General features: G+C 44.2%; 1 protein-coding gene across 3 annotated transcripts in view; it reads right to left on the bottom strand.

Moving 5' to 3' along the window:
- The window catches only part of adgrb3 (adhesion G protein-coupled receptor B3), a 1,304,794-nt gene that overhangs the window by 529,397 nt on the left and 748,186 nt on the right, over positions 1–27,211 (bottom strand). For all 3 annotated transcript variants that reach the window (XM_085996562.1, XM_085996563.1, XM_085996564.1), the window contains one exon: positions 16,254–16,297. In XM_085996562.1, coding sequence (XP_085852688.1) covers positions 16,254–16,297 — 44 coding nt within the window. The remainder of the gene's footprint in view (positions 1–16,253; positions 16,298–27,211) is intronic.

Genomic DNA, 27,211 nt, shown 5'->3' with positions numbered 1-27,211 from the left:
TGCTACAGTGTAGAGATCAGCCTATTTTAATCGGGTATTTAGTGTGTCTGTGCCAGTGTAGACAGAAGCTTATTTTAATCGGGTATTTAATGAGTCTGCGCCAGTGTAGACAGCAGCTTTTTTTAACAGGGGATTTAGTTTGCTACAGTGTAGAGATCAGCCTATTTTAATCGGGTATTTAGTGTGTCTGTGCCAGTGTAGACAGCAGCTTATTTTAATCAGGTATTTAGTTTGTCTGTGACGGTGTAGACAGTAACTTGTTTTAATCGGGTATTAGTATGTCTGTGCCAGTGTAGACAGCAGCTTATTTTAATCGGGTATTTATAGTGTCTGTGCCAGTGTAGATAGCAGCTTATTTTAATAGGGTATTTAGTGTGTCTGTGCCAGCATAGACAGCAGCGTATTTAAATAGGGTATTTAGTGTGTCTGTGCCAGTGTAGACAGCAGCTGTTTTCATCGGGTATTAGTGTGTCTGTGCCAGTGTAGACAGCAGCTTATTTTAACAGGGTATTCAGTTTGTCTGCTACAGTGTAGAGATCAGCCTATTTTAATCAGGTATTTAGTGTGTCTGTGCCAGTGCAGACAGAAGCTTATTTTAATCGGGTATTTAATGTGTCTGTGCCAGTGTAGACAGCAGCTTATTTAAATCGGGTATTTAATGTGTCTGTACCAATGTAGTCGGCAGCATATTTTAATCGGGTATTTAGTGTGTCTGTGCCAGTGTAGAGAGCAGCTTATTTTAATCAGGTATTTAATGTGTCTGTGCCAGTGTAGACAGCAGCTTATTTTAATCGGGTATTTAATATATCTTTGCCAGTGTAGACAGCAGCTTATTTTAATCGGGTGTTTAGTGTGTCTGTGCCAGTGTAGACAGCAGCTTATTTCAATAGGGTATTTAGTTTGTCTGTGCCAATGTAGACAGCAGCTTATTTTAATAGGATAATTAATCTGTCTGTGCCAGTGAAGACAGCAGCTTATTTTAACGGGGTATTTAATGTGTTTGTGACAGTGTAGACAGCAGCTTATATTAATCGGGTATTTAGTGTGTCTGTGCCAGTGTAGACAGCAGCTTATTTTAATCGGGTATTTAGTGTGTCTGTGCCAGTGTAGACAGCAGCTTATTTTAATCGGGTATTTAGTGTGTCTGTGCCAGTGTAGACAGCAGCTTATTTTGATAGGGTATTTAGTGTGTCTGTGCCAATGTGGTCAGCAGCTTATTTTAATCGGGTATTTAGCGTGTCTGTGCCAGTGTAGACAGCAGCTTATTGTAATCGGTATTTAATGTGTCTGTGCCAGTGTAGACAGCAGCTTATTTTTATCGGGTTTTAAATGTGTCTGTGCCAGTGTAGACTGCAGCTTATTTTAATTGGGTATTTAGTGTGTCTGTGCCAGTGTAGAAACAGCTTATTTTAATCAGGTATTTAGTTTGTCTGTGCCAGTGTAGACAGCAGCTTATTTTAATTGGTTATTTAGTGTGTCTGTGCCAGTGTAGCCAGCACCTCATTTTAATAGGGTATTTAGTGTGTCTGTGCCAGTGTAGTCAGGAGCTTATTGTATTATGGTATTTAATGTGTCTGTGCCAGTGTAGACAGCAGCTTATTTTAATCGGGTATTTAGTGTGTCTGTGCCAGTGTAGACAGCAGCTTATTTTAATAAGGTATTTAGTGTGTCTGCGCCAGTGTAGACAGCAGCTTATTTTAATAGGGTATTTAGTGTGTCTGTGCCAGTGTAGATAGCACCTTAATTTAATTGGGTGTTTAATGTGTCTGTGCCAGTGTAGACAGCAGCTTATTTTAATAGATTATTTAACGTGTCTGTGCCAGTGTAGACAGCAGCTCAATTTAATCGGGTGTTTAATGTGTCTGTGCCAGTGTAGACAGCAGCTTATTTTAATCGGGTGTTTAATGTGTCTGTGCCAGTGCAGACAGCAGCTTAATTTAATCAGGTGTTTAATGTGTCTGTGCCAGTGTAGACAGCAGCATATCTTAATCGGGTGTTTAATGTGTCTGTGCCAGAGTAGACAGCAGATTATTTTAATCGGGTGTTTAATGTGTCTGTGCCAGTGCAGACAGCAGCTTATTTTAATCGGGTATTTAGAGTGTCTGTGCCAGTGTAGACAGCAGCTTATTTCAATAGGGTATTTAGTGTGTCTGTGCCAGTTTAGACACCAGCTTATTTTAATAGGGTATTTAGTGTGTCTGTGCCAGTGTAGACAGCAGCTTGTTTTAATCAGATATTTAGTTTGTCTGTGCCAGTGTAGACAGCAGCTTATTTTAATCGGGTATTTAATTGTCTGTGCCATTGTAGACAGCAGCGTATTTTAATCAGGTATTTAATGTGTCTGTGCCAGTGTAGACAGCAACTTATTTTAATCGGGTATTTAATGTGTCTGTGCCAGTGTAGACAGCAGTTTATTTTAATCGGGTATTTAGTGTGTCTGTGCCAGTGTAGACAACAGCTTATTTTAATCAGGTATTTAATGTGTCTGTGCCAGTGTAGACAGCAGCTTATTTTAATCGGGCATTTAATGTGTCTGTGCCAGTGTAGATAGCAGTTTATTTTAATCGGGTATTTAGTGTGTCTGTGCCAGTGTAGACAGCAGCTTATTTTAATCGGGTACTTAATGTGTCTGTGCCAGTGTAAAAAGCAGCTTATTTTAATAGGGTATTTAAGTGTCTGTGCCAGTGTAGAGAGCAGCTTATTTTAATGGGGTATTAATTGTATCAGTGCCAGTGTAGACAACAGCTTATTTTAATCGGGTATTTAATGTGTCTGTGCCAGTGTAGACAGCAGCTTATTTTAATCGGGTATTAAATGTATCAGTGCCAGTGTAGACAGCAGCTTATTTTAATCGGGTATTTAGTGTGTCTGTGCCAGTGTAGACAGCAGCTTATTTTAATGGGGTATTAATTGTATCAGTGCCAGTGTAGACAACAGCTTATTTTAATCGGGTATTTAATGTGTCTGTGCCAGTGTAGACAGCAGCTTATTTTAATCAGGTATTTAATGTGTCTGTGCCAGTGCAGACAGCAGCTTATTTTATTAGGTTATTTAGTGTGTCTGTGCCAATGTAGACAGCAGCTTATTTTAACGGGGTATTTAGTGTGTTTCTGCCAGTGTAGACAGCAGCTTATTGTAATCGGGTATTTAATGTGTCTGTGCCAGTGTAAAAAGCAGCTTATTTTAATGGGGTATTAATTGTATCAGTGCCAGTGTAGACAACAGCTTATTTTAATCGGGTATTTAATGTGTCTGTGCCAGTGTAAAAAGCAGCTTATTTTAATAGGGTATTTAAGTGTCTGTGCCAGTGTAGACAGCAGCTTATTTTAATCGGGTATTTAGTGTGTCTGTGCCAGTGTAGACAGCAGCTTATTTTAATCGGGTATTTAATGTGTCTGTGCCAGTGTAGACAGCAGATTATTTTAATCGGGTATTTAGAGTGTCTGTGCCAGTGTAGACAGCAGCTTATTTCAATAGGGTATTTGGTGTGTCTGTGCCAGTTTAGACACCAGTTTATTTTAATGGGGTATTAAATGTATCAGTGCCAGTGTAGACAACAGCTTATTTTAATCGGGTATTTAATGTGTCTGTGCCAGTGTAGACAGCAGCTTATTTTAATGGGGTATTAAATGTATCAGAGCCAGTGTAGACAGCAGCTTAATTTAATCAGGTATTTAATGTGTCTGTGCCAGTGTAGACAGCAGCTTATTTTATTAGGTTATTTAGTGTGTCTGTGCCAATGTAGACAGCAGCTTATTTTAATAGGTATTTAGTGTGTCTGTGCCAGTGTAGACAGCAGCTTATGTTAATAGGATAATTAATCTGTCTGTGCCAGTGAAGACAGCAGCTTATTTTAACGGGGTATTTAGTGCTGTTTGTGACAGTGTCGACAGCAGCTTATATTAATCGGGTATTTAGTGTGTCTGTGCCAGTGTCGACAGCAGCTTATTTTAATCGGGTATTTAGTGTGTCTGTGCCAGTGTAGACAGCAGCTTATTTTAATCGGGTATTTAGTGTGTCTGTGCCAATGTGGTCAGCAGCTTATTTTAATCGGGTATTTAGCGTGTCTGTGCCAGTTTGGACAGCAGCTTCTTTTAATCGGGTATTTAGTGTGTTTCTGCCAGTGTAGACAGCAGCTTATTGTAATCGGTATTTAATGTGTCTGTGCCAGTGTAGACAGCAGCTTATTTTTATCGGGTTTTAAATGTGTCTGTGCCAGTGTAGACTGCAGCTTATTTTAATTGGGTATTTAGTGTGTCTGTGCCAGTGTAGAAACAGCTTATTTTAATCAGGTATTTAGTTTGTCTGTGCCAGTGTAGACAGCAGCTTATTTCAATCGTGTATTTAGTTTGTCTGTTCCAGTGTAGCCAGCACCTTATTTTAAAAGGGTATTTAGTGTGTCTGTGCCAGTGTAGTCAGGAGCTTATTGTATTATGGTATTTAATGTGTCTGTGCCAGTGTAGACAGCAGCTTATTTTAATAGGGTATTTAGTGTGTCTGTGCCAGTGTAGACAGCAGCTTATTTTAATAAGGTATTTAGTGTGTCTGCGCCAGTGTAGACAGCAGCTTATTTTAATAGGGTATTTAGTGTGTCTGTGCCAGTGTAGACAGCACCTTAATTTAATTGGGTGTTTAATGTGTCTGTGCCAGTGTAGACAGCAGCTTATTTTAATAGATTATTTAACGTGTCTGTGCCAGTGTAGACAGCAGCTCAATTTAATCGGGTGTTTAATGTGTCTGTGCCAGTGTAGACAGCAGCTTATTTTAATCGGGTGTTTAATGTGTCTGTGCCAGTGCAGACAGCAGCTTAATTTAATCAGGTGTTTAATGTGTCTGTGCCAGTGTAGACAGCAGCATATCTTAATCGGGTGTTTAATGTGTCTGTGCCAGTGTAGACAGCAGCTTATTTTAATCGGGTGTTTAATGTGTCTGTGCCAGTGCAGACAGCAGCTTATTTTAATCGGGTATTTAGAGTGTCTGTGCCAGTGTAGACAGCAGCTTATTTCAATAGGGTATTCAGTGTGTCTGTGCCAGTTTAGACACCAGCTTATTTTAATAGGGTATTTAGTGTGTCTGTGCCAGTGTAGACAGCAGCTTGTTTTAATCAGATATTTAGTTTGTCTGTGCCAGCGCAGGCAGCAGCTTATTTTAATCAGTTATTTAATGTGTCTGTGCCAGCGTAGACAGCAGCTTATTTTAATCGGGTATTTAAGTGTCTGTGCCATTGTAGACAGCAGCGTATTTTAATCAGGTATTTAATGTGTCTGTGCCAGTGTAGACAGCAACTTATTTTAATCGGGTATTTAATGTGTCTGTGCCAGTGTAGACAGCAGTTTATTTTAATCGGGTATTTAGTGTGTCTGTGCCAGTGTAGACAACAGCTTATTTTAATCAGGTATTTAATGTGTCTGTGCCAGTGTAGACAGCAGCTTATTTTAATCGGGCATTTAATGTGTCTGTGCCAGTGTAGATAGCAGCTTATTTTAATCGGGTACTTAATGTGTCTGTGCCAGTGTAAAAAGCAGCTTATTTTAATAGGGTATTTAAGTGTCTGTGCCAGTGTAGAGAGCAGCTTATTTTAATGGGGTATTAATTGTATCAGTGCCATTGTAGACAACAGCTTATTTTAATCGGGTATTTAATGTGTCTGTGCCAGTGTAGACAGCAGCTTATTTTAATCGGGTATTAAATGTATCAGTGCCAGTGTAGACAACAGCTTATTTTAATCGGGTATTTAGTGTGTCTGTGCCAGTGTAGACAGCAGCTTATTTTAATGGGGTATTTAGTGTGTCTGTGCCAGTGTAGACAGCAGCTTATTTTAATCGGGTATTTAGTGTGTCTGTGCCAGTGTAGACAGCAGCTTATTTTAATGGGGTATTAATTGTATCAGTGCCAGTGTAGACAACAGCTTATTTTAATCGGGTATTAAATGTATCAGTGCCAGTGTAGACAGCAGCTTATTTTAATCGGGTATTTAATGTGTCTGTGCCAGTGTAGACAGCAGCTTATTTTAATCGGGTATTAAATGTATCAGTGCCAGTGTAGACAGCAGCTTATTTTAATCAGGTATTTAATGTGTCTGTGCCAATGTAGACAGCAGCTTATTTTAATAGGTATTTAGTGTGTCTGTGCCAGTGTAGACAGCAGCTTATGTTAATAGGATAATTAATCTGTCTGTGCCAGTGAAGACAGCAGCTTATTTTAACGGGGTATTTAGCGTGTCTGTGCCAGTTTTGGACAGCAGCTTCTTTTATTCGGGTATTTAGTGTGTTTCTGCCAGTGTAGACAGCAGCTTATTGTAATCGGGTATTTAATGTGTCTGTGCCAGTGTAGACAACAGCTTATTTTAACCGGGAATTTAATGTGTCTGTGCCAGTGTAGACAGCAGCTTATTTTAATTGGGTATTTAGTGTGTCTGTGCCAGTGTAGAAACAGCTTATTTTAATCGTGTATTTAGTTTGTCTGTTCCAGTGTAGCCAGCACCTTATTTTAATAGGGTATTTAGTGTGTCTGTGCCAGTGTAGACAGCAGCTTATTTTAATAAGGTATTTAGTGTGTCTGCGCCAGTGTAGACAGCAGCTTATTTTAATAAGGTATTTAGTGTGTCTGTGCCAGTGTAGACAGCAGCTTATTTTAATAGATTATTTAACGTGTCTGTGCCAGTGTAGACAGCAGCTTATTTTAATCGGGTGTTTAATGTGTCTGTGCCAGTGTAGACAGCAGCTTATTTTAATCGGGTGTTTAATGTGTCTGTGCCAGTGTAGACAGCAGCTTATCTTAATCGGGTGTTTAATGTGTCTGTGCCAGTGTAGACAGCAGCTTATTTTAATCGGGTATTTAGTGTGTCTGTGCCAGTGTAGACAGCAGCTTATTTTAATCGGGTGTTTAATGTGTCTGTGCCAGTGTAGACAGCAGCTTATCTTAATCGGGTGTTTAATGTGTCTGTGCCAGTGTAGACAGCAGCTTATTTTAATCGGGTGTTTAATGTGTCTGTGCCAGTGTAGACAGCAGCTTATCTTAATCGGGTGTTTAATGTGTCTGTGCCAGTGTAGACAGCAGCTTGTTTTAATCAGATATTTAGTGTGTCTGTGCCAGTGTAGACAGCAGCTTATTTTAATCAGTTATTTAATGTGCCTGTGCCAGTGTAGACAGCAGCTTATTTTAATCGGGTATTTAAGTGTCTGTGCCATTGTAGAAAGCAGCGTATTTTAATCAGGTTTTTAATGTGTCTGTGCCAGTGTAGACAGCAGCTTATTTTAATAGGGTATTTAGTGTGTCTGTGCCAGTGTAGACAGCAGCTTATTTTAATCAGGTATTTAGTGTGTCTGTGCCAGTGTGGACAGCAGCTTATTTTAATCGGGTATTTAATGTGTCTGTGCCAGTGTAGACAGCAGCTTATTTTAATCGGGTATTTAATGTGTCTGTGCCAGTGTAGATAGCAGTTTATTTTAATCGGGTATTTAGTGTGTCTGTGCCAGTGTAGACAGCAGCTTATTTTAATCGGGTACTTAATGTGTCTGTGCCAGTGTAAAAAGCAGCTTATTTTAATCAGGTATTTAATGTGTCTGTGCCAGTGTAAAAAGCAGCTTATTTTAATAGGGTATTTAAGTGTCTGTGCCAGTGTAGAGAGCAGCTTATTTTAATCGGGTATTTAGTGTGTCTGTGCCAGTGTAGACAGCAGCTTATTTTAATCGGGTATTTAATGTGTCTGTGCCAGTGTAGACAGCAGCTTATCTTACTCGGGTGTTTAATGTGTCTGTGCCAGTGTCGACAGCAGCTTATCTTAATCGGGTGTTTAATGTGTCTGTGCCAGTGTAGACAGCAGCTTATTTTAATCAGGTATTTAATGTGTCTGTGCCAGTGTAGACAGCAGCTTATTTTAATCGGGTATTTAATGTGTCTGTGCCAGTGTAGACAGCAGCTTATCTTACTCGGGTGTTTAATATGTCTGTGCCAGTGTAGACAGCAGCTTATCTTAATCGGGTGTTTAATGTGTCTGTGCCAGTGTAGACAGCAGCTTATTTTAATCAGGTATTTAATGTGTCTGTGCCAGTGTAGACAGCAGCTTATCTTAATCGGGTGTTTAATGTGTCTGTGCCAGTGTAGACAGCAGCTTATTTTAATCGGGTATTTAGCGTGTCTGTGCCAGTGTAGACAGCAGCTTATTTTAATAGGGTATTTAGTGTGTCTGTGCCAGTGTAGACAGCAGCTTGTTTTAATCAGATATTTAGTTTGTCTGTGCCAGCGCAGGCAGCAGCTTATTTTAATCAGTTATTTAATGTGCCTGTGCCAGTGTAGACAGCAGCTTATTTTAATCGGGTATTTAAGTGTCTGTGCCAGTGTCGACAGCAGCGTATTTTAATCAGGTATTTAATGTGTCTGTGCCAGTGTAGACAACAGCTTATTTTAATCAGGTATTTAATGTGTCTGTGCCAGTGTAGACAGCAGCTTATTTTAATCGGGTATTTAATGTGTCTGTGCCAGTGTAGATAGCAGTTAATTTTAATCGGGTATTTAGTGTGTCTGTGCCAGTGTAGACAGCAGCTTATTTTAATCGGGTATTTAGTGTGTCTGTGCCAGTGTAGACAGCAGCTTATTTTAATCGGGTACTTAATGTGTCTGTGCCAGTGTAGACAGCAGCTTATTTTTATCAGGTATTTAATGTGTCTGTGCCAGTGTAAAAAGCAGCTTATTTTAATAGGGTATTTAAGTGTCTGTGCCAGTGTAGACAGCAGCTTATTTTAATGGGGTATTAAATGTATCAGTGCCAGTGTAGACAACAGCTTATTTTAATCGGGTATTTAATGTGTCTGTGCCAGTGTAGACAGCAGCTTAATTTAATCAGGTATTTAATGTGTCTGTGCCAGTGTAGACAGCAGCTTATTTTATTAGGTTATTTAGTGTGTCTGTGCCAGTGTAGACAGCAGCTTAATTTAATCAGGTATTTAATGTGTCTGTGCCAGTGTAGACAGCAGCTTATTTTATTAGGTTATTTAGTGTGTCTGTGCCAATGTAGACAGCAGCTTATTTTAATTGGTTATTTAGTGTGGCTGTTCCAGTGTAGACAGCAGCTTATTTTAATCGTGTATTTAGTTTGTCTGTTCCAGTGTAGCCAGCACCTTATTTTAATGGGGTATTTAGTGTGTCTGTGCCAGTGTAGTAAGCAGCTTATTGTAATCGGGTATTTAATGTGTCTGTGCCAGTGTAGACAGCAGCTTATTTTAATTGGTTATTTAGTGTGTCTGTTCCAGTGTAGACAGCAGCTTATTTTAATAAGGTATTTAGTGTGTCTGCGCCAGTGTAGACAGCAGCTTATTTTAATAGATTATTTAACGTGTCTGTGCCAGTGTAGACAGCAGCTTAATTTAATCGGGTGTTTAATGTGTCTGTGCCAGTGTAGACAGCAGCTTAATTTAATCAGGTGTTTAATGTGTCTGTGCCAGTGTGGACAGCAGCATATCTTAATAGGGTATTTAATGTGTTTGTGCCAGTGTAGACAGCAGCTTATCTTAATCGGGTGTTTAATGTGTCTGTGCCAGTGTAGACAGCACCTTATTTTAATCGGGTATTTAGAGTGTCTGTGCCAGTTTAGTCACCAGCTTATTTTAATAGGGTATTTAGTGTGTCTGTGCCAGTGTAGACGGCAGCTTGTTTTAATCAGATATTTAGTTTGTCTGTTGCAGCGCAGGCAGCAGCTTATTTTAATCAGTTATTTATTGTGTCTGTGCCAGTGTAGACAGCAGCTTATTTTAATCGGGTATTTAATGTGTCTGTGCCAGTGTAGACAGCAGCTTATTTTAATCAGGTATTTAATGTGTCTGTGCCAGTGTAGACAGCAGCTTATTTTAATCGGGTATTTAATGTGTCTGTGCCAGTGTAGATAGCTGTTTATTTTAATCAGGTATTTAGTGTGTCTGTGCCAGTGTAGACAGCAGCTTATTTTAATCGGGTACTTAATGTGTCTGTGCCAGTGTAGACAGCAGCTTATTTTAATCAGGTATTTAATGTGTCTGTGCCAGTGTAAAAAGCAGCTTATTTTAATAGGGTATTTAAGTGTCTGTGCCAGTGTAGACAGCAGCTTATTTTAATCGGGTATTTAGTGTGTCTGTGCCAGTGTAGACAGCAGCTTATTTTAATCGGGTATTTCGAGTGTCTGTGCCAGTGTAGACAGCAGATTATTTTAATCGGGTATTTAGAGTGTCTGTGCCAGTGTAGACAGCAGCTTATTTCAATAGGGTATTTGGTGTGTCTGTGCCAGTTTAGACACCAGTTTATTTTAATGGGGTATTAAATGTATCAGTGCCAGTGTAGACAACAGCTTATTTTAATAAGGTATTTAGTGTGTCTGCGCCAGTGTAGACAGCAGCTTATTTTAATAGATTATTTAACGTGTCTGTGCCAGTGTAGACAGCAGCTTAATTTAATCGGGTGTTTAATGTGTCTGTGCCAGTGTAGAAAGCAGCTTATTTTAATCGGGTGTTTAATGTGTCTGTGCCAGTGTAGACAGCAGCTTAATTTAATCAGGTGTTTAATGTGTCTGTGCCAGTGTGGACAGCAGCATATCTTAATAGGGTATTTAATGTGTCTGTGCCAGTGTAGACAGCAGCTTATTTTAATCAGGTATTTAATGTGTCTGTGCCAGTGTAAAAAGCAGCTTATTTTAATAGGGTATTTAAGTGTCTGTGCCAGTGTAGACAGCAGCTTATTTTAATCGAGTATTTAGTGTGTGTGTGACAGCGTAGACAGCAGCTTATTTTAATCGGGTATTTAACGTGTCTGTGCCTGTGTAGACAGCAGATGTGAGGGTGCCGGTTAGGTCCCTCATTAGCCCCTAGATGGCACCTTCACTTGTTTTTTTCCCTTTGCTAATTGTTACTAGTTTCTCCTGTGTTTATTACTTAACTGCCTTTTATCAGGTTTATTGGTTTCACCTGTTTTTGCTTGTATTTAAGTTCTGTGTTTTCTTCCCTCTGTGCTCAGTCTTGACATGCCATTTGCCTAGTGGTAGCTTGTCTTGAGCTCCTATGTTTGTAACTGTTTACCTGTGTGATTCTAGTAAAGTATTTTATTTAAGATTGCATACCTGCTTCTCGCCTCGTCTGTCTGCACTTAGGTCCAGAACCAGCCTCGCCCTGACAGCAGATGATTTTAATAGGGTATTTAGTGTGTCTGTGCCAGTGTAGACAGCCACTTATTTTAATAGGTATTTAATGTGTCTGTGCCAGTGTAGACAGCAGCTTATTTTAATCGGGTATTTAATGTGTCTGTGCCAGTGTAGACAGCAGCTTATTTTAATAGGGTATTAATGTGTCGGTGCCAGTGTAGACAGCAGCTTATTTTAATCGGTTATTTAATGTGTCTGTGCCAGTATAGACAGCAGCTTATTTTAATCGGGTATTTAATGTGTCTGTGCCAGTGTAGACAGCAGCTTATTTTAATCGGGTATTTAATGTGTCTGTGCCAATGCAGACAGCAGCTTATTTCAATCGGGTATTTAATGTGTCTGTGTCAGTGTAGATAGCAGATTATTTTAATCGGGTATTTAATGTATCTGTGCCAGTGTAGACAGCAGCTTATTTTAATCGGGTATTTAATGTGTCTGTGCCAGTGTAGACAGCAGCTTATTTTAATCAGGTATTTAATGTGTCTGTGCAAGTGTAGACAGCAGCTTATTTTAATCAGGTATTTAATGTGTCTGTGCAAGTGTAGACAGCAGCTTATTTTAATCGGGTATTTAGTGTGTCTGTGCCAATGTAGACAGCAGCTTATTTTAATCGGGTATTTAGTGTGTCTGTGCCAATGTAGACAGCAGCTTATTTTAATAGGGTATTTCGTGTGCCTGTGCCAGTGTAGACAGCAGCTTATTTTAATAGGGTATTGAGTGCCTCTGTGCCAGTGTAGACAGCAGCTTGTTTTAATCGAGTATTTAGTGGGTCTGTGCCAGTCTAGAGAGCAGCTTATTTTAATCGGGTATTTAATGTGTCTGTGCCAATGCAGACAGCAGCTTATTTTAATCAGGCATTTAATGGCCCAGAACTTGGTGTCGGGGGCTTGCCGCGCGTGCAAGCCCCCGATGTGCACTTACCTGGCGCGCCGACATCTGAAACCTGGCCCGCAGTGGATTCCCTGTAAGTGGCCCGGTTCTGATCTCGGCGCGCTGTGCTAACCTGACCCAGCGGCGTAGTTAGTGCGATGTGCTGGCTGGGATCAGGTGAGCACAGTTCAGCCAATCAGGGGAGGGGAAACTTCATTCATAAGTTTGATAGTAAAGACTGTCAAACTCATGAAAAGTTCGGCACCCCAAAACACTACTTAAACTTTAAATAAAATTTTAAAAAGCATCCCAGTAATTAAATTAACTATGAATAACTTAAAAAAACTATTTTAAACAATTAATCAAACTTTTGAAAAAAATAAATTTTTAAAAAATATGGTCTAAAACTAAACTTACCTTACTGTAGATTCTTTAAAAATAATAAACCTGTGGAAAAAAAAATTCTAAATTGTACTAAAAGACCACTTACCTGTAAAACTAAGTACTTACGTGTGGTTTCTCAATGCGTAAAAACCGGAGTCCTTTACACTTGCGCAAATCTGTAAAAATACAGGAAATCCAAGTCGCACGCGCTGCCCAATACCGCGCATGCGTTCAGCCTCTTACCCCCTTGGGTCAGAGGACAAGAAATGCCGGTTTTCAGCGCATGCGCTGTGCATGCTGATAACCGGCAATTCCTCCTGGCACACGCGTGAGTACCCCGTCCGTACTCACGCGTTGTGACAGGAATTACTGGGCCAATGTGTCTGTGCCAGTGTAGACAGCAGCTTATTTTAAAAGGGTATTTCGTGTGCCTGTGCCAGTGTAGACAGCAGCTTATTTTAATAGGGTATTGAGTGCGTCTGTGCCAGTGTAGACAGCAGCTTGTTTTAATCGGGAATTTAGTGGGCCTGTGCCAGTGTAGACAGCAGCTTATTTTAATTGGGTATTTAGAGTGACTGTGCCAGTGTGGACAGCAGCTTATTTTAATAGGTCATTTAGCGTATCTGTTCCAGTGTAGACAGCAGCTTAATTTAATTGGTTGTTAAGTATGTCTGTGCTAGTGTAGACAGCAGCTTATTTTATTAGGGTATTTAATGTGTCTGTCCCAGTGCAGAGAGCAGCTTATTTTAATTGGGTATTTACTTTGTCTGTGCCAGTGTAGACGGCAGCTTATTTCATTAGGGTATTTAGTGTGTCTGTGCCAGTGTAGACAGCAGCTTGTTTTAATCGGGTATTTTGAGAGACTGTGCCAAAGTAGACAGCAGCTTATTTTAATAGGTCGTTTAGCGTATCTGTGCCAGTGTAGACAGCAGCATGTTTTAATTGGGTGTTAAGTGTGTCTGTGCCAGTGTAGACAGCAGCTTATTTTAATCGGTGTTTTAGTGTGTCTGTGCCAGTGTAGACAGCAGTTTATTTTATTAGGGTATTTAATGTGTCTGTGCCAGTGTAGACAGGAGCTTATTTTAATGGGGTGTTTAATGTGTCTGTGTATGTGTAGGCAGTAGATTATTTTAATAGGGTATTTAGTGTGTCTGTGCCAGTGTAGACAGCCGCTTATTTTAATAGGATATTTAATGTATCTGTGCCTGTGTAGACAGCAGCTTTATTTAATTGGGTATTTAATGTGTCTGTGCCAGTGTAGACAGCAGCTTATTTCAATAGGGTACTTAGTTTATCTGTGCCAGTGTAGACAGCAGCTTATTTTAATCGGGTGTTTAATGTGTCTGTGCCAGTGTGGACAGCAGCTTATTTTAATCGGGTGTTTAATGTGTCTGTGCCAGTGTAGACAGCAGCTTATTTCTATAGGGTACTTAGTTTATCTGTGCCAGTGTAGACAGCAGCTTATTTTAATTGGGTATTTTTTGTGTCTTTTCCAGTGCAGACAGCAGCTTATTTTAATCCGGTACTTAGCGTCTCTGTGCCAGTGTAGACAGCAGCTTATTTTAATCAGGTATTTAATGTGTCTGTGCCAGTGTAGACAGCAGCTTATTTTAATAGGGTATTTAATGCATCTGTGCCAGTGTACAGAGCTGCTTATTTTAATCGGCTATTTAATGTGTCTGTGCCAGTGTAGACAGCAACTTATTTTAATCGGGTATTTAGTGTGTCTGTGCCAGTGTAGACAGCAACTTATTTTAATCGGGTATTTAGTTTGTCTGTGCCAGTGTAGACAACAGCTTATTTTAATAGGGTATTTATTGTGTCTGTGCCAGTGTAGACAGCAGCTTATTTTACTAGGGTATTGAGTGTGTCTGTGCCAGTGTAGACAGCAGCTTATTTTAACAGGTATTTAGCGTGTCTGTGCCAGTGTAGAGAGCAGCTTATTTTACTGGGGTATTTAACGTGTCTGCTCCAGTGTAGACAGCAGCTTACAGGAAACTTTCAATTTACCGGCACCTAAATAACCAGAAATCTCCGTTCACCAGCAAAATTCAGGAGTAGGTTCAGGTAAGTTTTACTTCATATTGTACTTGCCTTCCTCGATCTGTTGCTGTGGAAGGGTGTGGCTGCAGCTGTTGCTAAGCTACAGAGACGCTTGGAAATTCTGGCCATTGTTCTGAACCTGTTGCTAAGCAACAGGGTTTGTTGCTTTATATGGAGCTCTCATCTCTCTGCATCTTTTACTGTAGCTTTCGGTTATCCGGAATTTTTGATGAACCGGCACCACGTCGGTCCCGTCGGTGCCGGATAAAAAACAGATTCCTGTATTTTAATCGGGTATTTAATGTGTCTATGCCAGTGTAGACAACAGCTTATTTTAATAGGGTATTTAGTCTGTCTGTGCCAATGTAGAGAGCAGCTTATTTTAATAGGATATTTAATGTGTCTGTGCCAGTGTAGACAGCAGCTTATTTTAATTGGGCATTTAATGCGTCTGTGGCAGTGCAGACAGCAGCTTATTTTAATCGGGTATTTGGTGTGTCTGTGCCAGTGTAGACAGCAGCTTATTTTAATCGGGTATTTGTTGTGTCTGTGCCAGTGTAGACAGCAGCTTATTTTAATCGGGTATTTAAAGTGTATGTGCCAGTATAGACAGCAGCTTATTTTAATCGGGTATTTAAAGTGTATGTGCCAGTGTAGACAGCAGCTTATTTTAATCGGGTATTTAATCTGTCTGTGCCAGTGTAGACAGCAGCTTATTTTAATCGGGTATTTTGTGTGTCTGTGCCAGTGTAGACAGCAGCTTATTTTAATCAGGTATTTTGTTTGTCTGTGCCAGTGTAGACAGCAGCTAATTTTAATAGGGTATTTAGTGTATCTGTGCCAGTTTAGACAGCAGCTTGTTTTAATCGGGTATTTAGTGTGTCTGTGCCAGTGTAGACAGCATGTACTTTTAATCGGGTATTTAGTGTGTCTGTGCCAGTGTAGACAGCAGCTTATTTTAATCGGGTATTTAGTGTGTCTGTGCCAGTGTAGACAGCTTTTTTTAACAGGGGATTTAGTTTGTCTGCGCCAGTGTAGACAGCAGCTTATTTTAATCGGGTATGTCATGTGTCTCGGTGGTGGCGCTAAATGGGCGGTATTGGATCGGCCAGCCATTACACATGGCGTCTGATATTTGATTTCACTGCAGTCAATGCAACTGAATATCAGAGGCTGCATATAACGGGCTGCCGATCCGGCACCGCCTGTCTCGCGACACTGCCTGAGAGAAATTTCTAGGCTAATGGGTCCACATTTAAGGGCAGATTTTACAAACTTGCAGGCGCACTCTGGTAATTTGACCCTGGAAATCAGGGGGTCCTGCAGGATTTTCCATCCACAGCCAAATTCGTGATATTCACTCCTGGCACATGAAGCTCCACTCCAAGAGTGCACGTCTATAAAATCTACCCCACAGTATACATTACAGGAGTATTCAGTATAACAGGGCCTCACTGCATATTTCAGCCGCAATTGTGGAAGCAAAGATCAGATAGCAGCTTTTTTGCAGGAATGAATGTACAAATAATGACGGACATGAAAAGACCCTTTGGTCCATCCAGCTTGTCCCACACATCTGCCATGCCTTGCACAACACAACACATACACTCTCCACCCCAATCGAAACCACGTGATCTCCTGGGAGAGGTGATTAAACAGATAAAAATAACCAGGCCAATTTGGGAAAAAAATCTGGAAAATTCCTCTCCGACCCCTTTAGGTGATCAAAACTATTCCAGGAGATCATGACTGTCCTATGTACTGAGGAATTAAGAGCGGTATTTTGACTTACATTCTGCCGTAATCCCAGAGAGCACAGTAAGGGGTGTGAGTGCCCTAAAAAAAATAAAGAAAACACTTGTAAATACACGTTCTCCTTATGTTCTCATTTTGGTTCATGAGGTATGCATGAAAAAAGGGTCTGTTTTAATTGTAAATTCCCTGCTGTGGTAAAATGAGCAGATACCTGATATCTCCCACCAAGCATCATGAAGTCATATTGATACCATTGGTAGGGAGGTCTTCCCCTTGTTTTAATTGTTTGTTCTTGGGGTGTGGGCAACATGACTGTTGGCAAGGCTGCCTGTGTTGTCCACTCTAGTTGCTCTGAGAAGGTGGTGGTGGGCTCTCTAGCTTCAAGTGATTGGGATAGAAATTCAGTTTGGCCATTGGCGCTAAATGGCCGCTATCACATCAGTCAGCAGTTATACGGCCCGCTTGATATTCTATCGAAGGTGTTGTGTTTGTACCGCTATACACAACTACATAAAATAATAAAGCAGCAGAGACTGAGAGTAACTTCAAGTGATCTTTACTGGGTAACTGGAACTTCGGCACTGACTATACAAATCGATACGCGTCAGTTATATACGCTCGCAACTAAGGATGTACATCCGCAAAACAAAGTAGTCCCTTCAATGTTGTATACATTACACTTCCTCCCCCTTTAGTTTAATAGTATATTAACGCAAAATTTCTATAATTAACATACAGAGCCTGTCTTTATAGTAACCTTTTTTGTTTTCTTAAAAGTAACAAAATTCAAATTCCAACATAACATTTTATTTTGTCAACAGCCCTTTTACAAGTCAAGTCTCTGAGGAGGCCTCCTCTGCCTCTCTGGGTAACGTCTATCCAGACTCTCTTGCTTTGGGGAATGAGATTGTACAGGTACAAGTGCATCAGATGAGCTATCAGCACAGGTAGAGCTCTCAGCTGTGGATGAGGCTGGTGCTGATGCTGATGAATCAGGAGTGTCTGTTTCCATGTCAGGTGAGTCTGGGCGAGGTATAGGGGTGTTTTTCACCTGAACATCCAGAATTTGGTCCACATGACGTCTCAAAACGTTCTCTCCCACATCCGCAGTATACATCAGTGGTCCCTCTCTTGTGGATATTGTCCCTGGTTGCCACTTTTCCATCCGGAAATCACGAGCAAGAACTGACTGTCCCACACTGAAGCTTCTTGTTGGCTTAGCATTCAAATGTTTGAACTGTTTGTTCTCTACATCACGACGTACATTCGGTTTAAGAAGGTCCATACGAGATCTCAGGTTCCTGTTCAGAAACATCATCGCTGGAGTCTGATTAGTGGCTGCGTGTACTGCGTTCTGATAAGCAAAGAGGAAATTGCCTATCTTGTGTTGCAGTGGTAGATTCTCGCTGTACATTGCTTTGATGGCCTTCTTGAAAGTCTGTACGAATCTTTCTGCCAAGCCATTTGTAACTGGATGGTACGGGGCAGATGTGTAGTGCTTGATTCCATTTTTCCTCATTTTAATGACCTCGGGCCATTTGGAATGTGCATCGACTGCAATCAAGAACATGGAGTCCATGAACGGTCCAGCAAAGTCGATGTGCACACGTTGCCATGGTGATGAGGGCCATTCCCATAGATGGAGAGGGGCTTGTGGTGGTGCGTTCTGGACCTTTTGACATCCTGAGCGGCTCTTTGTCAGGTCCTCGATCTGTTTGTCAATTCCCGGCCACCACACGTAACCACGTGCAAGGCTTTTCATCTTTACCGTACCTAAGTGGCCTTCATGTAGTTCATCTAGCACTCGGTTACGAAGCTTGGGAGGAATCACAACTCGTGAGCCGCACATCAGTGTTCCCCGACACACTGATAACTGCTCCCTCCTAGCTGAGAATGCTGGAAACAATGAGTTACCATGCGCTGGCCATCCCTTCACAGTGATATCATAAACTTTTGACAATGTAGGGTCATTGCGTGTTTCTCTTTCAATGATGGAGTTTGTCACTGGTAGCTGCTCAACTATTGTCGTGTGAAATACCTCTGCTGAGTCAACTGTTGTAGTTCTCTCTGAGGTCGGCAGTGGTAAACGTGACAAACCATTGGCGTTGCCATGTTGCTTGGTCCCCTTGTATTCAATGTCATACAGGTGAGCCCCTAGGAAGAGTGACCATCGCTGTAGCCATTGTGCCGTCATCACTGGAACGCCCTTCCTTGGGTTGAAGATTGAAACGAGAGGCTGGTGGTCAGTTAACAGTGTAAACTGTTGACCATACAAGTAGTGGTTGAATTTCTTGACTCCCCACACAAGGCTGAGGGCTTCTCGGTCAATCTGTGCATAATTGCATTCAGCTGTAGTCAGTGATCTTGAGGCAAAGGCTATTGGTCTTTCTGAGCCGTCTGGGAACTTATGTGACAACACGGCACCAATGCCATGGGGTGAAGTATCACATGCCAGTCGAATAGGTAAGGATGGGTCAAAGTGAGCTAGCACCTCTTCTGAATTAATGGGGCCTAGAAATTAATTGTAGCCACTTTTGGGGCAGTAAAGTCGGGCGGCCGCTAAAGTTTGCGCCCGGCGCAAAATCGAGGCCACTTCTCCGATATTCATTAGCTTCGCCCTAAGAGTTTGCTCGAGCGCTAAAACTGGCGCTGCACGCCTCTCTTTAGGCGCTAAGCCGGAGGTGCTGAGCGAGAGCGCCGAGGCCGGGCGCAGCGCAGGTGCGGCCATCTCGTGATTGACAGCAGACACCCTGGCGCCGGCCAGCTCTTAAGGGGGAAGGTTCGACTTGGTCTGCTGCCACGCCCTGGATAGTGGAGCCCTCCAGCTAGGCCTGAACACTGCTGCTGGACCCAAATAGCGCCTGAAGCCATGCAGAAGGCCCGTGAACGAGTGCAGCGCTTCTCAGAGCTTGATCTGAGTGTGCTGGTTGGTGGTGTGGAGAAGAGGTGCCATCTTTTGTACCCGGACAATGGCAGGAAGGCGCCGGTCCGCGTCTACCGGAGAGCCTGGAGGCATGTCGCCAGCAAGGTGTCAGCCAACAGCGAGGTCCCCAGGACCGGTGTCCAATGCCGCAAAAAGTTTAATGACCTCACTCGGATTGTCAGGGTGAGTACCCTTTCCAGTGTCCTCCTCATCCTTGCATGTGCACCTCACATTATGGGCAAAGGGACCTGAAAGCCCTAATGGCCAGCCCTCATCCAGCAGCTATGGGACAGGCATGAACATCAATTGCACATTCTGCACTTAACACACTGGCCAAGCTATTCCACCATGGGAGGCAGTGCACACAATATCAGGGCGACACACTGGCCAGGCTATTCCACCATGGGAGGCAGTGCACACAAGATCAGGGCGACACACTGGCCAGGCTATTCCACCATGGGAGGCAGTGCACACAAGATCAGGGTGACACACTGGCCAGGCTATTCCGCCATGGGAGGCAGTGCACACAAGATCAGGGCGACACACTGGACAGGCTATTCCACCATGGGAGGCAGTGCACACAAGATCAGGGCTACACACTGTACTTAGAGGCCGTCCTTTCTCTTGCAGGCCAAGCTGGCCAATAATAGGAAGAGCCGGACTGCGACCGTGGGAGGCCGACCCCAGATCCAGCCGCTCACCGAGCTGCAACATCGCGTGGAGCGCATCATGGGTGGCCGGGTGATTGGCCCCGTTGCATGTGGAGATGCCAACCCTGTTCTGGGCACCAATGGTAAGGACATCAACATTTGGACCTCTCTCGTCCCACTTGCGCATCAGATCTACATCCTTTGCCACTGTCCGACCAATGCGCTGAATGCCACCACTCATGCATCCCTCGCTGATGCCCTCTCCTCACTCTAAAGCTACTCTTGTGCCTTCCTGCTTTCAGATGGTGAGGAGGAGGTCCCTGAACTTGCCAGTGACAGCCCCTCAGAAGAGGAGGAGGAGGAGGAGCAAGAGGAAGGCGGCCCATCAGGGGAACCCTCATCCACGGCAACCCATGCGAATGTAGGGGACACGTCTTCCCTGGAGGGGAGGGGAGCTCATGGGACCTGCGGCCTGCAGAAACGCGGGAGGGGGGTGGAAGCTCAGCGGCCTTCTCCCCAGAGGGGGGAAGGGTCGGAGGGGAGTCCAATTGCTGGGCCCAGCGGCGTCCAGCAACGCAGGAAGGGTCGGCCAGCTCGGCAGCCTTCTCCCCAGAGGGAGAGTCCAGCCTCCAGTCCGGAGATGGTCTTCGCCGAGGAGATGGAATGCCTCGAGGACTTGTCCGCGGACTCGGAGCGCCGGCACACGGAGCTCATGGGGGTAGTGGCACGGTTGCCTGAGGCCATCGAGTCCCTCGGAGTGTCACCGACGTCGGGGCCTCACAGGCCATCAGTTTGGCGGAATTTGGGGCAGAGCAGGCAGCGAGTCGGGCGGCATTCGGGGCAGCTCAGGCAGCGAGTGGGCAGCTGATCAGTGGTGCCGTGCAGTCACTGGGTGCTCTGATGATGTCACTGAACAGGTCAACACGGGCACTCACAGCTGCCACACTCACTGTGTCAGCCAGGCATCGCCAGGGCACCCGGCGCGCTGCAGCAGCACAGCGGTCTGCCCCTCGGGAGATTGGTGCGCATGCTGCAGTGCTGGCCCGGGCGAGTGCCAGTGTCTCAGGCGACCAGCGAGCGCCTGCCATCCGCCAGCTTGCCCCCATTCCTCCAGCCGCCACTGCCACTCCCCCAGTGGAGCTGCCAGGAGCTGCTGCAGCGACTGATGCTGGCCAGCCACAGCTGCAGCATTCAACAGCCGCCCGCTCGACGGCCAGACCTCGACTAGGCCGACCCCCAAGGGCATCTGCCGTCACGACATGTGCCCCTCTGGAGCCTGCCCCCAGCCTTGCAGCAGCCAATGGCCTTACTTTGAGGAGGAGCAGCAGGGCGGGCAGGGGCCACACAAAGATGGCCAAGGCATCGCCCTAGCGGGCCAAAAAGTCGAATGTGTGGCCAGTTGTGTTTGTTTTTTGAGGCCGAGAATTGGATGTTTGTTTTTTGAGGCCGAGAATTGGATGTTTGTTTTTTGAAGGCCGAGGACGTGATGTTTGTTTTTTACGAAGGCCGAGGATGACGGCCATTTTAGTTGCACTGTTTTGTTAATCCTCTCCAGGTTGTGGGAGCGAGTAATGTGTTTGAGTGTTTTTTGGGGGTTTCGTCTGTTTTTGGTTTTCATGTGGGAAGGGCCCTGAGTTTGTACAATAAAGCATTTTATTTATTAACATTGTCCATGTTTGATCTTTGAAGTGTTTGTTGCCTTAACCAGCTGAGGGCTTGCGGAGCGGCTGCAATCATGTTCTTTCATTGGCACAAGCCATTCCCTGACAGGGGGCCTAAAAGTGACGTTCAATAAGCCGCCGACGGGCGGCCCTTGGATCTTCTGCCTCCCTCCTGGGCTGGTACTCCTCGTCCTCCTCCTCCTCATGCTCCTCCTGCTCCTCCTCCTGAGGTGGTGGTCCAACGTGAGGTGGCAGTGCCTGAGTCCTGCGGATAGCCAGGTTGTGCAGCATGCAGCAAACGACGACGACTTGGGAGACTCGCTCCTGCGAATACTGGAGGGCTCCCCCGGAGCGATCGAGACAGCGGAACCGTTGCTTGAGGACGCCGATTGTTTGTTCTATGATGTTCCTAGTCGCTTGATGGCTCTCGTTGTATGCCTCTTCAGCAGGGGTTGTGGGCGCGCGGAGCGGGGTCATAAGCCAGGTACACAAAGGATAGCCTTTGTCTCCGATAAGCCATCCTCTTGGGTGAGGCTGTGCCTGGAACATGTCAGCCACAGTTGTCTGTCGCAGGATAAAGGCATCGTGGCTGCTGCCTGGAAAGCGGGCATTGACAGCTAGGATGCGCTGCCTGTGGTCACACACCAGCTGTACATTGAGGGAATGGTACCCCTTCCGGTTGCGGTAATCCTCGGCATGCTCCAGAGGTGCCCGCAAAGCCACATGCGTGCAGTCAATGGCGCCCTGCACCATGGGGAAGCCCGCTATTCTTGCAAATCCCACTGCACGCTGCTGCTGCTTGTCCAGGGTCATGGGGAAGGAGATGAATTGATGTCTCCTTCTGAAAAGGGCTTCAGTCACCTGGCGGATGCAGCAATGCACGGCGAACTGGGAGATGTTAGCGATGTCCCCAGCAGCGGATTGGAAGGAGCCAGTGGCATAGAAGTTGAGAGCCACCGTCACCTTCACTGCCACCGACAGAGACGTCCTGCGCATCAGCTGTGGCTGCAGATCTCTGTGAAGCAGCTGGCAAATGTCTGCAACCACCTCCCTTCTGAATCGCAGCCTCCTAACACACATCGCGGCAGACATGGTCAGATAGGAGGACTGCTGGCGGTATACCCTGGGTGGGTAAGGCCTCAGTTGCCAACGCCTGTTGCCCCCTCTGCGTCTCGCCAGGGCTGCCACTCTCTCACGGCGTCTGTAAGCCCTTCTGGCATAAGGCTGAAAGTCAGCGTTGGCACCCAATGCAGCCCCCATTATATGCTGGCAAACACTGAGCTCTCAATGAAGGCAAAGATAATTGCTAAGCTCTGGCCTGAGCCAAAAATACCTGTCCTAGTGTTGGTCCAAACCAGTAAGCTCTCCTCCTTGGTCTCTCTCCAAAAAACCGTTGCACAAGAGTGAATGCTGCAAAATGGCTGGCCTTTATAGTGTAGGGTAAGTGCCCTTTAATTAGCGCTCCCCGCGGCCCGCCTCGGCTGTGTACCGTTCCACTTCACAGTCGTTAGGGCCGCCCGGTGCACAATGGGCCGGCGCGAGTGAAGTTCCGGTTCGGGGCGCACAAAGGGCGTTGCACTAGTAAATGACGTCATGATCTGCGCGCGCAGCAGGGCACGCGCTAAGACTTTGCGCCGGCGCTAAATGTGTACTGAAGTTGGGGCGAGGTGCAGATCGCGCTGCGCCCGGGCGCTAAGCGCCTAGCGCTCGAGATCTACTCCTCCTAAGGCGCTAACGGCTGGCGCGCCCAACTGAATTTCTAGGCCTGGGTCTTTTACTCTCTTGAAAAGCTTGTTCACAGCTGTCACTCCACTTCCATTGTGACCCTGTCTGTAGCAGTGCATTTAGTGGATGTAACACTGTGGATAGGTTGGGCAAGAACTTGTGATAGTAGTTCACCAGTCCAAGATATGATCTCAACTGAGACACATTTTCAGGTGTTGGTGCATTAATCACAGCTTCAATCTTGTCTGGAGACTTGTGTAAACTGTCCTTGTCAATCACATGTCCACAGTATGAGATTTCCTTTTTGAAAAACTCACACTTGTCTCGGTTCGCTCGGAGCCCATACTCCCGTAACCTGATGAGCACCTGTTCGAGGTTGGAAATGTGGTCGTTGTCATTCTTGCCAGTAATGATGATTTCATCAAGATAACACTGAGTACCTGGGATCCCCTGCAGGTCTTGGTCCATTGCCCTTTGCCAGATTGCAGGAGCTGATGCTATTCCGAATACCAGCCAATTGTACTGGTAAAGGCCTTTGTGCGTATTTATTGTCAGGTACTTCTTTGATGCATCATCAATTTCCATTTGGAGATAGGCCTGGGCCAAGTCAATCTTTGTGAAGTGTTCCCCTCTTGACAGGGAAGCAAAGATGTCCTCAATGCGAGGCAATGGGTACTGTACTGTGTGGAGGACTGGGTTAACAGTCACTTTAAAGTCTTCGCAAATGCGCACTTTTCTTGGCTTTCCTGGTTTTGTGCTGGAGGTTTTCTTCATCACTGGAACTATAGGTGTGGCCCATTCACTCCAATCCACCTTGGACAGGACCCCTAACTGCTCCAAGTTCTCCAGCTCTGCTTCTACTGAAGGGCGAATTGCATAAGGCACTGGTCTGGCCTTGTGGAACTTTGGATTTGCGTTCTCCTCAATCTTAATTTTTGCTTTCATGCCCTTAAGTGTTCCTATTCCCTTCTTGAACACTTCCTGAGAGTCAGAGAGTATTTGTGACCTCTCAGGAGTGGCATTGCTGTCCTCCTTTGCTGACACAAACAGTGCTTGGATGGTGTGCCAATCCAACTGTATTTTCCTGAGCCATTCGCGTCCCAGCAATGGTGGTCCTCCATTTTCCACTACATAGAGGCTCAATTGTGGTATTTTTTTTTCTTTGTATGTCACTGTCACTTTTATTTTACCTTTGGGGCACACTCTTTGTCCTGTGTATGCCTTTAACAGTACTTTAGTTGGCCTTAGCGGTATGTGTGAAAACAGTCGTTTGTAGTCATGTACAGAGATCACTGTTAAAGCTGAGCCTGTGTCCAACTCCATTTTCAGCCTAACTCCTGCCACTTCTGGAGTAACCCATATTATTCTGTGATCCCCTGTCTCTTTCACACTGTGTAGTTTTAGACAAGCCAGATCCTCTTCCTCTGAGTCTGTCACTTTTTTCTTTATCTGAACTGTCTCCAGTCACGTAGTGTACCCTCTTGTATCTATCTTTGAAAGGTTTCTTGTTTTCAGTCACTTGATGTACCTTTTTGTTACTCTGTATTGTATCAGTTTTCGGCTTCTTATTTGCTTTGCAGACTCTTTCAATGTGCCCTCGTCTGCCACATTGTCTGCAATCTTTATCTTTAAACCAACAGTCATTGTGGTCATGTGACATTTTGCCACAGCGATAGCACTTCTTTTCTTGTTTCAGTGACATTTTATTAGTTGAATATTCCAGGGATTTTTGTTGAATTTCTAAAGCGCCACATGCTGCTGCTTCCATTGATATTACAATACTTAGAGCCTTCTCCAATGTGAGGTCTTTTTCAGACAGGAACTTCTTTTGTGTGCTTTCACTTTGCATGCCACACACAAATCTGTCCCTCAATGCGTCTGATAAGCCCACTCCAAATTGGAAATGTTCTGATAATTTGCGCAACTTTGCCAAATATTCAAAAATGCTTTCATTTTTGCTCTGGTTCCATTTATGGAATTTAAATCTTTCGGCTATGAGCAGTGGCTTGGGGCTTAAAAGGTCTTGGAGTGTGTCCATTATTTGTTTGAATGTTCTGTTTGCTGGCTTTTCAGGGGTTAATAAACTACGTAGCAGCCCGTATGTCTTTGCGCCCATAACACTCAGCAAAACAGTGGCGTTCTTTTCTGCCTCCACTCCGTTAGCCTCACAGTACAACTCCACTCTTTCAATGTAAGTTGCCCAGTCTTCAATGCTGCTATCAAATGCTGCAATAGTGCCAATCATCGCCATTTTTTTTTTCCAAACCCATTTTCCTTTCTTTACTAGTTAGTTAGCGTCATGCAAGTCCTGTGCACTTTTCACTTGACTTACGTATCCCCTGCCTAGCTTAGCAAGCGTGCTCCATTTTCTCTACCTTCTCGCTCCTTTCTTCCAAATTTCGGTGTCCTCTGGATGCGATGCCAGAATAGGAAGACGTAGGTTCATAATTCTCGTCGCCAATTTGTTGTGTTTGTACCGCTATACACAACTACATAAAATAATAAAGCAGCAGTGACTGAGAGTAACTTCAAGTGATCTTTACTGGGTAATTGGAACTTCGGCACTGACTATACAAATCGATACGCATCAGTTATATACGCTCGCAACTAAGGATGTACATCCGCAAAACAAGGTAGCCCCTTCAATGTTGTATACATTACAGAAGGCAATGAGATTGAATATCAGACGGGGAGTACAATGGGCGGCTGATCCGATAAAACCTGTTTTGTGCCACCGCTCAAATGAATTTCTACCCCTTTTTTTTACAATCTGGTGGCTTACTAGTTCACTTCAGAGGATGCTGAAGGAGAGATTCCGGATTATCGGCTGAGTCAGAACGCACGCCTGCAAAGGGACGTGGCCGATTTATCTGCCACTAATATAGATAGTCATAAACCCAGGAAACCTTCCCCTGAAGAGTCAACCACGTCGTGTGGGACTGGAGTCAAGCATAGGCCATACCAGCTAGGGGTGGCAGTTATCCTTCTCTGAAGGCCATTCGTCAGCCAGGTGGGTTTTACGGCAACTTTTTTTCCGGTGGCAATCGACAACTAACCAGATTTTTATTAAGTTCAGTTTTATTACAAGCTGTGGTGAGCTGTGGCAAGTTGTCTTGCTAAAGCTAAAGATAAAAACAGATGTCAACTTATATGGACAGCTCTTAAATGATGAGTTAACCCTTTGCGAAATGAGCAACCTTTTCATCCTTTTAAATATTCAGCCCTTTGTTATTGAAATAACTGAACTGATTTCCTGTAATTTTCTCGTGATTAATGTTACAACCTATAATTAGAGAACTGTACCAAGCTATAGAACATCTCATAATTCAAACACATTTACAAATTGTAATGGCATTCTATTTTTGATCCTGGCATACATCATCATCCTCATTTATAGAGCACACTTCACATAGCACAACCATCCCAAGAGGTTTCACAGGAGGAGTGGTGAACATCCATCAGGGAGTTGGAGAGACGTTAGGGGAATTGGCCTAAAGCATGGTTGAAGCAGCAAGTTCTGAGGAGGCTTTTGCACGAGGGGAGAGAGGTTTAGGGAGAGAGCTCCTCAGTGCAAGGAGTGTAATGGCTGAAGGCTATTCAACCATTGCTGGATGGGAGTGAGGCAGTAAGGTCAGTAGAGCAGAGTGGGAAGAGCTTGGTGGTGCCGGCTGGGACAGGGCATGGCGAAGATTGTAGAGCTAGAGTGGAACCAGTGGAGGTGAGTGAGGACAGGGGTGATGGGAATTTGAGACCTTATGCAGGATAGGCTGTGGGCCACAAAAAACTAGATGATTCTGGATTTTGTATGGGGTGGAGCTGGTGAGATTGGAGAAGGAAGCATTGGAGAAATTGAATTTTTTTGAATATCGATGAGGGGGTTTGGGGTGAGGTAGGTTGTCAGGCAGGCAATGCACTTGAGGTGGAAGTAAATGGTCTTGGTGACTGGGTATACATTGAGCAAGACACCAAGGTTAAGCATCATTAGGTTTAATCAGGGTGAAGATAAAAGCAGTGCCTGGGGCCTGATGTCATTGGG

This window comes from Somniosus microcephalus, chromosome 9 (assembly GCF_052327205.1).
Source record: "Somniosus microcephalus isolate GS21.2 chromosome 9, FLI_Smic_1.0, whole genome shotgun sequence".
Classification (NCBI taxonomy): domain Eukaryota; kingdom Metazoa; phylum Chordata; class Chondrichthyes; order Squaliformes; family Somniosidae; genus Somniosus; species Somniosus microcephalus.
Note: the sequence above shows the minus strand (reverse complement) of the source record. Positions and strands in the feature narration are given on the sequence as shown.